Below are 16,420 nucleotides of genomic sequence, written 5' to 3'. Positions count from 1 at the left end.
ATTTTTAAAATCTGATCTACTGAAGTGAGTTTTCAAGGCAGAGAATGGTACAAATATTCACTTCCTGAAAAGGGACTGTGGGTTGCAATTGCTAATGGATGAAATGATGACAAGTTACATGTAAAGAAAATTGTTGTTTATTTCAGAACGGCATCTCGTGAGGCTAGAGAAAAGCTCCCATTGCAAAACGATGCTTCTACTGGAGATTGCCCTTCACAAGTAAACCATATTAGTGCAGCAATCTGTCCAATTTGCACTTAGCAATTGTTTAGTAGTTTGCCTTCCCATATCTCAAAAAATGTACAAAAATGTTGGTCGCATGAACTTTATCAAATATTCAGGCCAATTCAAAACCATCAACTACCTCAGGATCGGTGTCAAACAGACTCTGGTAGCACCAAAAGCACAACACTATTCCAAAATGATCGTATCCGAGACTTTTTTACCTTTAAGGTGCATGGACCTGCAATTTGGGACAACTTTCTAAATCCTTCGGGACTTTAAAAGCTTATCTAGCAGCATCAGTGGGGTTCGATCTCCGGTTATCTGCGTAAAAGTTTCTAGGTTCTTCAGCCTTTCTTTTCCTCTGTACATGGCCTTTTGTCCTACAGAAGTTGAGAATGATAATGAGAAATTTGACGCAGATGGGGATGGCTTCATTAGCCTGGAGGAGTTCATCTATTTGAATACCAAAAGGAACGACAAGGCCACCTGCTTGGAAGATCTGAAAAATTCCTTCCAGGTTTTTGACCTCGACCATAACGGCTCCATTTCTGCATATGAGCTCTACCAGGTCCTCAAGGGCATGGGCGATGGTAGCACCTGGGAGGATTGCAGGAACATGATTACTGGCATCGACAAGAACGGAGACAAGTTCATTAATTTTGAAGAATTCAAGACCATGATGAAGTCATCATCGTCGGCTTCTTCTTCTAAATGATCTGTTATTTTCTTTTGTAATAGAGCTGCCTCAAACTGCGGTGGCCTTGTGGGGGTTGTAAGTCTTCTACGATTTGTTCCTCAACTTTGTTATATTTTGTGAAAGCATAATCGCTTGTTGGACAAACACCATTTACAACTTTAACCCAATGGTAAAGTTCCAATTTATCTTTCCAAACTGATGATGTAAAAGGAAACCATTTCCAAACCGCCTGTGAGTGCGTACACCTTGCGTGAGACACCATTGGGCTTCTACGAAATGTCTTTGGTAGGTTTGGGGTGTTTCTCTTGAGCATCATCGTGAACAAGAGGGCCTTTTGGAAGCCCTAATATGTCCTTTGCATCTGCCATGGATGATACAAATCTTCATACCCCCTGCTGATGATCCTCATACTTCTTGCGAGATGTTTTGAAATACTTTTACAGAGTTTGTTGTTTTATGATGTTTTTAAGGGTGTTTTAATCTGACGATTTACATACATATGAAAGAAGAAGAGATTTTCGAGGAGAGTTGCAATCTTTCGCTTTGGTGCTAGCCTAGGTTTTCTCGACGCAAGAGGGCATTCAAGAAATTTTGGGTATCTTGTGCTCCTGAGACTTGGGCGTTTCACAGGAGATATCAGTTCTGGAAGGAGAAAAAGGATTAGTGCATCAGGTGCATTAATTTTTATTTTGGAGAGATACGACAATTTTTAAAATTGGAGTGATAAGTGAGAATTTTTAAAAGGAAGCTCATTGTTGTATTTTGAAGAAAGTTTTTAGCAGAGTGTACTTTAATTTCTGAAGACAAGTTGCTTCAAGCATTTGTAAGCTTGGCATTCTCATTGTTTGAAGAATTTCATTCACGATGTTGTGAAGGTGAAGGTTGATGTAATTCATAATCAATAAAAACATATCCTTTTGTGGCGATCATGTTCTAGATCCACCCGAAATTGAATAAGGGAATCATAGATACACTTTGTGTCATGAACGTGCTTGCATGATTGGAAGTTGAATTTTTAAAACACTCTCTTTATTATGTTAAAACAAAACAAGTCATCTTCAATCTCCTGAAATCAAATCTCCCATAATCAATTAAGTTCATAAGCACAAAGTTTCACATCATTGACTTGATACAAGTAATCTTCCGCAACAACATTTTACAACTGCTAATTCACGCCATCAAGTTAAGGACGCTACAAAATCAAGAATTTCAAGTCCAAACGACATCAACATTATGAACACTTTATGTATCACTTGCAATGTTTTAACTGAACTGTCCGGGTGCATTTTCGGTTGTAACCGACACCCTCATTTGATTTGTTAAAGTGCATCATTAAGTCAAGTCAGTTGTTACTTGAACATTGATTTTATCATTTGTCATCTGGGTGCATTTTCAATAGTGTTCGACACCCTTTCCTTTTTTTCCTTTTTTTACAAATCATCACATTTAGTGGGTACATTCAAGAACTCACAAGTCTCAGTAATCAATCAAGCATGTTCAATTGAGCATCAAATCAAGCCAGTGTTTTAAGAAATCATCATTCAAACAATCAAAGCAAGCAAGTGTCAAAAGCAAGCGAGTGTGCAACAATCAATTGTCATCAAGCGAGCGTACAATCAACAGTTCAAGCAAGTGTTTAAAAGCATTAGCAATTAACGAATAGTACAAGCGAGCCTATCATTTCAGTGATCAACTCAAGTGCGCAATTTTCGAGCACAACTTCTACACCAAGCAAGCCTGACTTCAAAGTAAGAAAGACAACATGGCGACACACATTCAACTGTCCCAAATTCTTCAAAATTTAATGTTATCATCAGCCGACGAGATGGTGCACATCAGCAAAACCACTCTTGCTGACATTCAAGTGCATCTTCAACATGCACATGAAATGATTGAGTTCCTTCAACTAGAATCACAACTGCAGAGAATTGAGTTGCAAGAGAAGCGTGTTTCTTCCAAGTCTTTTCTAGATACATCTGGGCATTCGAACTCATTCATCCTACCAGATTCAAGTGTTGAAGTTGTTCAACTAAAACTTTCTTCCAAACCCATCATCAAGCCATGGGAAGAAATCCAAAATAATCTAAATTGACGCTGGTTAGGATATGTCAAAGATAATGACAACTTACATATCCCTGATTAATCAAAGCCCATTGTGCCAGATTACTTGAACATATCACCTCAGCAAGTTCTCTGCAACTTGTAGACAGACATCAATGCAACAAATTAAAAGTGCACACAAACTAAAAGTGCAGACAAACATAATTGCATACAAACTCAAGTTGCAGACAAACTGAAATGCTCTCATTGTCAAAGAACCGGTCATCAGGAAGATCAATGTTTTGGTCTTCATCCTTGTAGCCATTGTGGCAAGTCGAATCGTACATCAGAGAAATGCTGCAACCAACGACAGTCAGCCAGATTGAAGATAAATTATTCATGGATTGATCCTTGGGAATGATCATCCACAGCTAGAAGATTGTACAAGTTTTACAATTGGATTCACTCACACATATTGCAGCCAATAGTCAATTGAAGATGGTACTCTCATGCACCTGAAAGTGGTAGTACCACAGTGAAAATTTCCTACACTTGAAGGGGGGGAGTTCAAAGTTCAGATATATTTTGGAGAAGATTGCCTCTCCTTTCAGCTAACAAAGGGGGGAAAATGTCAATGAAATTGACAAGTGGTTGTCAGACTGAAAGTCTCAACAACATCAGTGAAGTATCCAGTGGGCATCAACAACAAAAGCTGTAGTAAGCAGTTTTTCAAACACAACAAAAGCAATAGTGAGTTGTTTTTCAAAGTCATCAGCCAGTGGGCGATCATCATCAGCAGATACACCAGTGGGCATTCATCAAATTGTGTCAGTGGACATTGAATGCTATTTTCAAGCAAAGGATAGTTGGATCCTTTTGTGGCTTGGAACATGATGGAGTTGTCAAGCAACATTCAGAGATGAATCAGACATGCAGCTGATTCATGTTTTCTTCAGATTTGAGTTTTTTTTAGCATCCATTTTTGGCAGTTTTTCAGGAAAATGATTTTTGAGGATCAACTTGAGAACTTGGAAGATGGTTCCTTTTTCGTTTTGGATTTATAATTGAGGGGGGGAATGTTAGCCTCGCTCTCTTAAAATCAATAATAAATCCAAATATTAAATTAAATAGATAAAATCATGAGAATTCCTCAAACTAAGGAGTCTAGTTTGGATGAGAGATTCTCTCCAACTAGCTCTCCTAAATTAGTGTGTAAGTTGAGAAATTGTGTCAACCAAGTGAGTCTAAGATAGACGCACTATCTTAAAACCACTTGCTCATGTATTTAAATGTATTATTAAATTATTTGAATAAGAGAGAATTACATGAGCATGAGAGACCACATGATGGCTCTCTGCCTTTTCCGCCAGTTTATTGTTCTGTGAGTTAATTTGTTGTGGCTTTTTTTATATGGCTATATAATTCTCCTTCAAGTCCTCGCATATGTGGTAGTCCACTCCAAAGAAATAGAATTTGAAGAAATTGAAGATGATGCCTTGCTGGCTAACTTTATCCAGAAACCTCAGAAGAAGAAAGAAGAATAAAGCGCAAGAAAGGATTTGGTTGAAGGGTCAGATGCTGATATGGTGCAGTCCCTATTTCGACAGTGTACTAAATCCCCTGCCAGAGTAGTTAAAGAGAAGGAAGAACAGGGTATTGAATCCCCCACCACAACAGTTAAAGAGAAGGAAGCACAGGGTACTGAATCCCTTGCCACAATAGTTAAAGAGAAGGAGGCATAGGGTATTGAAATGCCTTCACCCAACGAGTCGGAGACACAAGTCTCTCATCTTAGTAGTCGTATAGCTGAGCTGGAACACCAAGTTCAGGATTTAGAAGAGCTTATGGGTAAAGAGCAGGATGATAAGCAACATAGTAAGGAATAATTGGCCGCGGAGGTCAAGAGGCAGAAAAGAGAAGTCAGGGTGTGGAAGTATCGAGCTTCGCAGTTTTTTAAGCGTCTCAAGAAGGAGAAAAAGAAATTGAAGATCAAAGCAAAGAAGTCCAAGATAGTGCTGGTCGGAATCAATATTATAGTACAGGATCGAAGTGAAGCACCCAAATTTTTGAGTTTTTTTTGAAGCAGGTAAAAAGTTGTGTGAGGAAACACAACAATTTAGGGATGGGAGGATGTTAGTCCCCTAAATTGTCCCCATTCTTGTCCTTTTTCCCTTTATAAACCATAGCTATTTACCTATGTTTTACCCTTTTCACATACCCTCATCCTATACCAGTCCAAGCATGGTGATGTAATTCACATGTACTTTATATTTCATATTTCATTTCAATTTAACATTTAATTAATTATTTAATTTAGATTTCTTACTTTTAATGCACTTTTGTAACTTATCCTTATCTCCGATAAATACTTGGTAAACAAAGCCACTTAACGTGGTTGCTGATTTAAGTGTAGGATCGTATCTCGCACTATTGCCAGCGGAGCGAATCTGCACAGTAGATCTAGACTTCCCTAACCACCGCCACGTTTTGTGCATCATTGGCCACGAAGACCAGATCAGCGAAAGGCAGCCAAAGACAAGACTGAAGTTGCAGATTCCTTGAACGGAAGCTGAAGATTTGGCCCATGGCCAACAAGTTCAATTGTCTATATTTAAAAGCCGAGAGGATAAAATCTACATTTTATTATGTAAACGATTGACCGAATGGCCTATACTAAGTTTAGTAGTTATGGCCTTGGGCCGATGGTTTATAAATCACAGAATGTAAATAGAATTAGGGAATGGGAAGATAGAGGAGATAACAACATTGTGTTCCAAGCGTATTGTATATTTTTGTTATCCCCCAAATCTGGGCTGGACTCTGTATTCCATGATGTACTTTTCCTTTGCGGATTAATAGAAAGAAGGAGCTCCACCTCATGCTTCTCAGATCTTATCTGTTCTTTTAAGCCACTGAGTCTGATTTGAATTATTGAGTAGCGTCGTTTCTTAGACGAGAAACAAGCTGGTTGGCTAGGTCCCAGCCAACCCAGCTTATTTACCCTATTTTTTGTTTCGTATTTATTTGTGTTCTTATTGTTAAAGTGTGATTTAATTGAATTCTATTTCCATGCACATATATTCCTGCCAAAGTGTGATCGGATCCATCGTGTGAATTAGTTAGAGTTACTTTCTTGCAATTTTCTTTCATGCAATTTATTTTAGTTGATTTTCCCCACCTGGTCCAAGTAGGAGAAATGAACCTGCACTAGTGCACATTGGTGTGATTAATCCTTTCCTACAATTTCCTTCATGCAATTTATTTCAGTTGATTTTCCTTGCCTGGTCCAAGCAGGAGAAATGAACCTACACCACTGTACGTTGGAGTGATTAATCCTTTCCTACGATTTCCTTTCATGCAATTTACTATAGTTGGTTTTCCTCACCTGGTCCAAGCAGAAGAAATGAACATGCACCAGTGCATGTTGGTGTGTTGCAGCAAGTATTTCTAGTCTCTTTCATGCAACGTTTCTTTTCCGTTCTCCTAAGTAATATATAAATATATATATATATATATATGAAGATGGCAGGTTGATTCTTTAGTGGCTGTTTCCAGTTATGGTTATTTACTTTTATTTTACATACAGTTAAGATTGGAAACATCTACATGTGCAAATTATTTCTGCAATTAAGTTTCATTTGCAATAGTTAATGCTTATTTTGAGAACCGATAACGAAGTGCAAGGAACTCTGCTCAGGTGCCAGAACTGGTTTCTTGTCATAGTATCTAAGTGTTTAGAATCCTTGAGAATCAAGCCCCTGCATGAAGTCAAGAATCTTTGGTAAGACACAACTTATACCTCTCGCATAAATCTTTGTGACTGCACTAGTGCAAGCAGATTGTGATAAGTGTAGGACTGACTAGTGCAAGAAGGAAATATTTAAGAAAGCAGGTTTAAGGGCCCACTTTATGAGACTGCTAAAGTGTTTCTACTAAAGAGAAATATAAGCATATACTCAGTGATTAAACATTGATCAGTTGGAGTGATTGTCTTCTTCTTTTGATTCCTTTGTAAATGCATTCTTTCTTGTTCCAACACTAGATTACTTTGATGATTCAGTTTCCTTTTACTCTTTCCAAATTGGTTTTGCAAGTTTCCATTTAAGAAGGTAGGAATTTACATCAGAAAGTTTCATACCATCTCTAGCATTGCTTGTTCTTCATCTCTAATTTTATGGATCCCTTGGGTTGACAATTAAGTGTTGAGGAGTTTCTTAAGTGCAATTCCCGCACCCACCACCTTTTATTTTGAAGGCACTTTTATAAATATTTCAAAAAATCAATATTTGTTCAAAAAAGGTTGTCAAAAATTCAAAAATCCACCCTACATGACTCCTTTCAAAAAATTAACAAACTTTTCACTGTTGTAGATCTGATCCAAAAATACTATAGATCTGATAAAATTATAAGACAATGCAAATAAACCCAGAAATAATATGAAATGATTCTTTATTGATCAAACCCTTAAGGTAGGGCAACACCATACATTCACTCCTTAAGGAAGGAGAACACTCCACAAGCCATATGCCTGTTCATACAATAATACTTCTCTTCATATCTCTCCATGTGGAGTCTCTAGCCTCTATATAGGCCTCATACATACAATACCATGGGTCATTACCATGGTTCCCTCATACCATCAACTAATACCATGGGCCCATTACATTATTATTAACTACTTGTGGTCCCTTACATGACATGGGTTAACCACCTTATTTATTACTATGGCCCATCCCATTATTACATTATTACCTTGGGTACCTCCCTTGGTACCCCATATTATCCCCCCTAGGTATATAACATTCCACCCCCCTAAGCATGTTTCATCCCCGAAACATGGGAAGAACACAAATAATAAGATCTACTCAAAAGAGTAGTCCACTAATACCATGCACGTGCATCTAGCCATCCAAGAGAAAGGTGAACCCTCGATCTCGTTGGTGCCTCACTCGCTTGAGATGGAAGTTGACTGTGGTAGCTCTTCTGTGTGGATGTGTAGTAGGTGGACCTTCGCTCCTCTCGATCTGTCATGCGGGGGTTGTTGTCCATGTGGCTAATTGGTTGCCATCTTCTCTCCTCGCTATCCTTCATGTGACTGCTTGTTTTCCATCTTGATGGTTGTCTTGCGGGGTGATGTGGGTGATGATATGTTGAACTTTTAATCCACGATGGCTTTTTCTTGACTTCACTCTGCTGTGGTGCCTGTTGTGGTGTCTTCTTTTTCAATATGACTTCAACCACTGAGCCCTCCTCTGATGTATCATCACCTGTAACCTTTTCTTTTGTAGCCTCTGTTTGTGTTTGATTGTCGATCATCAAAGGCTCATCATCTGATATGTCAGTCCCTTGAACATCTTCTGCTTCAGCCTCCATGTGCTCTACTTGTTTATGGATGGAAATATCCTGTAATGTAATTTTCTTCTTTTTATACCATAGCTTCAGGAATTTCTTCTGCACATTAATATTGATAGTACCCACGGATTCCATCCAAGGATATCCCAAAACAACATCCATATTATCCATCTCTGAAGCATAAAAATCACCATGCAACACATATTTATCCATAGAAATCTTCAAATCCTTGTACACTTGAACATCCTTATCATCAACCTGTGTATATTCAATTTGTTTTGCTGGGACTTGCAATTTTTTTGCCAAATTAACACTGATAAAATTATGTTTACAACTAGGATTGATAGAAACAATGATCTTCTCTTTCTGAATCAATCCATGAATCTGCACTAAGGATATACCAGTAGGAATTAACCCTTTATGTGTCTCATTCTCCTTTTTCCTAGCCCGAGACCATTTGTCCAAAAGGACTTTTTCAAATTCTTCATCTGAAATTTTGTTCAACCACTCATTGCTAAGTAATAAATTCCATTTTTGAGCCTCACTTCTCATATGAAACAGAATTTGAAACTTCCAAAATATCCGATATGTGGACTTGTATCTTTGTATGCATTCTTCAATAGTAGGACCATCATCTTTTCCTGTAAAATATAGAGTCGCCATGAAGAAAAAATTCACTTACTTGGAGAAAATTTGTAATTGTCACAATTTCGTCAATATTACTCAGAATCTCTATTATAAACTGTTTTTGGAAATGGAACAAGCATTCTGCATCTGCCAATGTGATAGAAACCCTGATTTAGACACTGGAATTTCCGATCTGCGCTGCTACTCTCCCGCCGTCACCCAAAATTTCTGAAAAAAGAGCTGATTTCAAATCAGCGATATCTCCCTCATCCGGACTCCGATTCGACTGATTTTTTTTTTGAAATCAGGTGTTTTTTCTCAAAGATTCCAGATCTATAATTAGATTTTTCAGATCTGGTGCCAAGAGGTCTAGATCTGCGCCGCAAATTCGCTGCCCCGAAAAATTGTCTGCAACCCTACTGATTTTCAGCGATATCTTCTTCATCCGGACTCCGATTCAACCGATTTTTTTTTGAAATCGGCTATTTTTGCACAAGGAATACAGATCTGCAATTAGATTCTGCAGATCTTACCCCAAAATGTACAGATCTGATCTGCAATTTCGCCACCCAAAAATCCCTGCAAAAATAAAAAAAAATTCTCCACGGTTTGCCCAAGAAAGTGCTCCGATACCAATTGTTGTGGATCTGATCCAAAAATACTATAGATCTGATAAAATTATAAGACAATGCAAATAAACCCAGAAATAATATGAAATGATTCTTTATTGACCAAACCCTTAAGGTAGGGCAACACCATACATTCACTCCTTAAGGAAGGAGAACACTCCACAAGCCATATGCCTGTTCATACAATAATACTTCTCTTCATATCTCTCCATGTGGAGTCTCTAGCCTCTATATAGGCCTCATACATACAATACCATGGGTCATTACCATGGTTCCGTCATACCATCAACTAATACCATGGGCCCATTACATTATTATTAACTACTTGTGGTCCCTTACATGACATGGGTTAACCACCTTATTTATTACTATGGCCCATCCCATTATTACATTATTACCTTGGGTACCTCCCTTGGTACCCCATATTATCCCCCCTAGGTATATAACATTCACACTAATGCGTTGTATAGTTTTCTATAGTTGTGTGCTAACACTCTTCATGATGGTGAAGTCCCATGTTAGTCTTCTAAGATATTATTTGTTAGTCTTCTAAGTTATTCTTTGCTAAGCCCATGAGTGTTATAACACATTTAATACCATTGTAAGGTGTGTTATAACTCAATCAAGAGGAACATAAATTATTTCTCTCTTCTTTCTCACGGATTACTGCTGATTTGCTTACTCTGGATTTTTGTAACCTCACTTTGATACCAATTTGTTGGAAAGACAAAGGAGCCAAAACACAAATTTCACACACAAAACACAGGAGTTGTGGCTTTTCTATTAATCACACAAAACTTGATGATTACAGCGAACCCAGTGAAAGATATTTATATGTTTCCAACTAGCTACTCGCTTAAAATACCTTGACATGCAACCACACACTAAATTCGTCTATCACTTGACTCAACACTCAATTAACTTAACTAACTTTCTAATTTTGACCAAATCCTACCCAAATAAATAAATTATTTTAACAAAGAGACGCCTTTTTGTGTAAAAAATATTATCGAGCAAACGCTACATTGCAGTGGAGGGAGCACTAGTGTTGTAGCGCACACATGCTAAAGTAGTTATATCCCAGAAGAAAACAATTAGACTATCATCACATGTATCAAGAGAGTGGGGAATGTCTTCGTAGTCCTGAATGCACCATCCTGCCACTATGACAAACCTCCCCACTTGTTCCGCATCTGCATTGTTCAACAATTCCTTGCCTAGCACCTCCAAGGCATTTCCTCTACTGATGTGAGTTGCAGCCCAAGCTGGAAAGAACAGCTCAGAGGATTCAAAGACCTTGTCCATGTTTCTTTGCCCTGCAATTATTTCAAGCAATGTTATGCCAAAGTTGTAGATGTAAACCTTGATAGTGATTGGCAGACCTAAGAGCCACTCAGTGGCCAAGTACCCTATTGTTCCTCTCATGGTCATCAAGACCTTACTATATTCTTTGCCCAAGAGCTTTGCCATTCCAAAAGCAGCCACCTTCAGGCAGAAATTGGAGTCCAGTAGGATATTTTCCAGCTTGATGTCGTAGTGAATAATGCAGTCCTTTCACCTCTCATGCAATTTGATGGAAATAATAATCCCAACCACCATCTTAATACACTGACAAACACCATGCTTTCCCAGTCAACCACTGCATGGTTGCGATTTTGTTTGCAGGCAGAAGGACAGAAGTCAGAACAAAAGTTTAGAGCGGACCATTCCCAAACACATCACAGAAGTTAAAGCATTCAATGAAGTTTAATAAATAAGTATGGACAAACATTCATTCCGTGAATGTTTCCCACACTCCACAACACCTGCAAGTTCAAAAAATCATTTACTATGTAAAATCTCCCATGTTGCTTATTAAATATTTTCTCTGTCATGTAATTAATGTAAAATTCGTATTTTATGATAAATATGAAAGTAAAAGTCATTTGTAATGTTGGGCATGTTGGGCAAGTTAGGGAGCGAGAGTCTATGAGGTAGTGAGGAGGAAATCCTAGAGGAAATATTGGTGGGCATGTGAAAACCAATTTTACGGAGTTTTACAGAAGTTTACTCCGCAACCCAGTAATGCGTAAATTGCAGTAAGTTTGTTGTGTTTTTCACTTGGAGCTACAGCCTCCATTTATCACGCGAATGTAATTCATTTATGTTTTGACATATAATATAAAGTGTGTTCAGTTGCATTATGGTTTTAATCTTACACAAGTAAATTTATGCAACCTCTTTTATTTTACTTTGTTTTGTCGTGAGTGAACTATGTGTTTTAATTAAAGTCATTGTGTGGTTGCGATATCCTCACCGCAACCAAAGATTTACCTTTCCACAACTGAATTTGACCTTTCTTACTTTTCCACAACCGATTTCTGAGCTCCTCTACCCTCATAAAATTATTTTTCTAACATGGTATTAGAGCAGGTTAAATATTGTTAGTGTAAAACAAGTTTTTTTACTAGCAATTGAAAATTGTTTTGAGGGTAGATTGTTTTTTCCTTTGGAGTGAATTTACTAGTAGATAGATTTTTTTTTTTACACTCAGAAATGGAAACATCAAGCACAAGCTTGAATAATCCTCAGATAGCTCAGTTTAATGGAAAAAATTATGATTAGTGGGCTATTACAATGAAGGCCCTGTTTTCTTCTCAAGACATTTGGGATTTGGTGGAGAATGGCTCTCACGAACTAGCGGATGCAGCAACATACAATGCCTTGTCTCAAGAAGAAAGAGATTTGTTAAGGGACAACAGGAAGAAGGATTGAAAAGCCTTGTTCTATATTTTCCAAGCAGTTCATGAAAGTGTTTTCCCAAGGGTTGTAGTAGCAATGAAGTCCAAGCAAGCATGGGACACCCTCCAGACAGCCTATCAAGAAATGGAAAAAGTCAAGACATCAAAACTACAAATGTTGAGAAGAGATTTTCAAACTCTTTGTATGAAAGAGTCTAAGAATGTAGACTTGTTTTTTACACATGTAATTGGGTTGGTTGCTCAAATTAGGTCTCATGGTGAGACACTTGAAGAAAGGATAATAGTTGAGAAAGTTTTTAGAAGTTTGCCAGGAAGGTTTGATGCCATTTTTGTGGCCATAGAAGGGACAAAAGATCTCTCATAGTTCTCAGTGGATGAGCTTCATGCATCACTGGTTTCTCATGAACATAGACTGAATAGAGAAACAATCTCCTCATTGGAGCATGCCTTCAAGACACAAGTTTCATTTGGTCAAAGTAGAGGCAGAGGTAGATCATATGCTAGAGGAAGAGGAAGAAGCCCACACATAGGTGGAAGAAGCAACCCTTCAAGCTCAAGTGGAAGAGGCAACATCAAAATCCAAGTCAAGGCCCAAACCAAAATCAAGCACAAGGTCAGAGGTATGATAAATCTCAAGTCCAATGTCATTACTGCAAGAAGTATGGTGATTATGAAAATGAATGTAGAAAGAAGCAATATGACATTAGTAACAAACCAAGTGTAAATTTCACAAAAGAAAATCATAACCATGATAGCATGTTTTTAGCTTGTAATGTAGCACAAGAAAAACAAAGTGATATATGGTATCTAGATTCAGGGTGTAGCAACCACATGTCAGGAAACATAGAAATGCTTTCCAACCTAGATGAAAGTGTGAAATCTGAAATGACATTAGGGACTAATAGCAAAGTCTCTGTCACGGGAAAAGGTAGAATTAATATCCTAACAAAGAAGGGGGAGAAGAAGTACATCTCAAATGTTTACTTTGTCCCTGATCTAAAACATAACCTCATAAGCATTGGACAACTCATGCAAAAGGGCTACAATGTTTTTTTCAAGAATTATGTATGCATAATTTTGGATAGGCCTCGAAGTAGAAAAATAATTGCAAAGGTTCATATGACAAACAATAGAATGTTTCCCCTAAAATTAAGATCAGATTTGCAGAAAGAAGGTGCACAAGCAAAACTCTAAATGAACTCAGAAGAGGATGGAAGAAAAGAGGCAGTTGTCACACAAGTGAACTATCAAGCAGAGGTCAAAGATGAAAATTGGTTATGGCATTTGAGATTTGGACATCTCAACTTTAGAGATTTGAATTTGCTGCATAGGAAAGGCATGGTGAAGGGATTACCACTCATAGAAAAACCAGACAGCCTATGTGAAGGATACATCTTGGGCAAGCAACATAGAGAGACATTTCCAGTAGGGAAGTCAATAAGGGCAAAGGCACCTTTGGAGATTGTCCACTTAGATTTATGTGGACCAATGCAGACACCATCAATTGGTGGCAGCCACTATGTATTGACATTCATAGATGAATACACAAGGAAGACATGGGTCTATCCCCTAAAACAAAAAAGTGAAGTGTTTGAGTGCTTTCGCCAGTTCAAGGCTCTTGTTGAGAAGAAAAGTGGACACTACATCAAAGTCCTCAAGACTGATAGAGGTGGCGAATACATCTCAAATGACTTCCTTCGATTTTGCAGGGAGCATGGAATTCACAAGAAATTTAAATCAAGGTATACACCTCAGAAAAATTGATGCAGGAGCATTCAGCTCAAAAGAATCATTGTATTTTAGTAGACATAGGGAGGTCTTGTGCTTTAAGGAAGTTGGTTTCCTAAGTGTTGAATTAATGTAATTATTAAGGTTTTGAGTGATTTTAATGAGAGAAGCTAGAATAGGGATTTAATTAAGTATAGTGAAGCATATTTGTAAATGTTCTCAAATGTAGGAGAACATGGGAGATTTATGATGGTTGAAATATTTGAGAATCAATTATAAATCTTAGATTAGGAGTTGGTTTCATGATTTGTGGATTAAAGAGGATCCTTAGGGATAAAGATGAGATTTTAGGATTTTGTTGAGAAGTTTATGGATCTAAACCAGGAATTGGTTATAGAATCCTTTTGTATAAATGTAAGCCAAAAAGACAGAGAAAAAGTTAGTCAAGTTAGATAGTTAGCTGGTTAGCTAGTTAGAGGTTTGATTGTAAGCCTACGGGCAGTTAGGAAAACGGAGGCCACTGATACAAAAGATCAGGCCAAGGAGAGAGTTCCTGTGTAAAAACATGTTTATTAATACAAACAACTCGATTTTAAGTTTATGTGTATGTATAGAGTAATTTAGTTATAATCTGTGTGTGAACTAGAGTAAGTTCTGTGTAACAGAGGTTGCAAGTGGAGTTCAAGCAGAACACAGAGAAGAAGTAATATGAAGGATCGTATTGGATCGCTTGAATCCATCCAAAGGATCATAGTTAAGATTCAAGAGTGACAATGATTAAAGTATGCAGAGTTAAGTCCAAGAGGAGGTTGTGTGGCAGGAAAACTAAATACCCTAAACCCAAAGTAAACCGAAAACACAGAGAAATTTGAGAAACCACATAAAGGCACAAAGGAAGGAAGTAAACATGCATAGAAGCATCAGGTCCCTTAGATCGATAGATATTAATGGCTGAAGAAGAATGGCGGAGGAACAGATCTAGATCGTTAGATTGAGAGATTTGTTAGATTGACGGTGATCAACCACTGTGGGGGTAGGAGAGTACGGGTTTCCTTCATCGTGGTCGAAGTCCTGCACTCGCTTCTAGTCGTCAATCTCATATTCAACCTCTTAGATCACAGTCAATTGCAGGCGTTAATGTTGTTTTAATCTGTGTGCTAGTTGAAGTCCCACAAACCGTAGATTTGATGGCCTCTTATATTTAACGGTCATTGCGTGCCATTCAAATCATGCAATAGTCAAGGAAGAAGGCAGTTTTATCAGCGAAGTTGTTTATTGGATGGAGAAAAAGTGGTATGTGGTAATTCGAGTTGGTCACCCGATTAAATTTATTGACTAAAACGTAGCATGCCACAGGAGAGAGAATACCACTTTATCAGGCAGGTAATCCTCGTGCAAGTGCCTCACCCAATATTGTTGTTAACCGTTGGATCAAGTGTGCTTTGATCAATGGCAGGGGATCGTTGATTAGTTTTGCATCAAAATATTTCATGAGTGGATGAATCTTTGCCTTAATAAAATGTGATTTGTGATGTACGATTTGTTAGCACCTAGATTTACCTTAGGCTGGAAAGGTAGGATCCAGGGCCAACATTAAACCACGTTCAGCCTCGTAGCTAGCCCTACGAGGATAGGAGAGGGCTCTCTCTGGGTCAATCTTAGCAAACGATAATCAGATGGGGCTTGAGATGACTGATTTAACAACTAATCTTAGGTTAGGTATGAAGTGCAAAGTTTTGATTTGAGTTTTTGGGGGTTTTTGCTGGAAAAAGGGAAAGGCAAATTTGGGTCCGGGGATGAGGCCAAATTTTTGCATAGTTCTGGTTGGGGCGAGGTAGGCAGTAGTTTTGATGCTTTAGATTAAATGAATGGATGGAAAATACCACTGAGGAGCTGACGAGGGCGTGAGGGTATCAAGAATCCTCCTCAAAATGAAGAAAACATTGAGAATTAAACAAAACTACAGGCAGAGCACAACAAACTCATGGATTCTACCTTTGTCACTTAACTTGTTTAATTTAGAAGCAAAGAGAAGGGAAATGGTATACATAAAACATCAATGAGGACCTTCCCGGTGTTAACATTGGGTGTAGGATAGCTCGTTGGAAATATTATTGAGTCTACTTTCCAACCCAACTTGAATTTTTCAATTTGGAGTTCATTTTCCCTATCAAAAGTCAAATCTCCCAAGACTGGTCAAAATGTGCCAAATGAGGCTACCTCAGGACAGAGTGCTGTTGCAGTCAACTTTTGAAGGTCTTACTCAACTCCAAATTGAGCTCATGATAGCTCATTGAAAAGATATTTGTGTCTAGTTATCCTTTGACTCATCAAGCAAGTCATTTGGCCAACCAAGCTAGGAGAAAACTTGATTTTCCCAA

The 16,420-nt window shown here is 38.0% G+C and overlaps 1 protein-coding gene across 1 annotated transcript; it reads left to right on the top strand.

Moving 5' to 3' along the window:
• The first annotated feature begins 592 nt into the window (after nt 1-592).
• On the top strand, nt 593-940 carry LOC149233742 (putative calcium-binding protein CML25). The gene has a single exon (XM_089382279.1). The coding sequence runs from the start codon at nt 593-595 to the stop codon at nt 938-940; it is 348 nt and encodes a 115-aa protein (XP_089238405.1).
• The last annotated feature ends 15,480 nt before the right edge of the window (nt 941-16,420 follow it).

This window comes from Pinus tabuliformis, chromosome J, assembly GCF_031772625.1.
Source record: "Pinus tabuliformis cultivar Carrire ecotype Pingquan chromosome J, CPIR1, whole genome shotgun sequence".
NCBI lineage: Eukaryota > Viridiplantae > Streptophyta > Pinopsida > Pinales > Pinaceae > Pinus > Pinus tabuliformis.
This window is presented reverse-complemented; position numbering and strand designations above follow the sequence as displayed.

Bases quoted from the DNA above. Each gene is read 5' to 3' on its own strand.
- LOC149233742 (XM_089382279.1), top strand. From the start codon at position 593: ATGGCCTTTTGTCCTACAGAAGTTGAGAATGATAATGAGAAATTTGAC.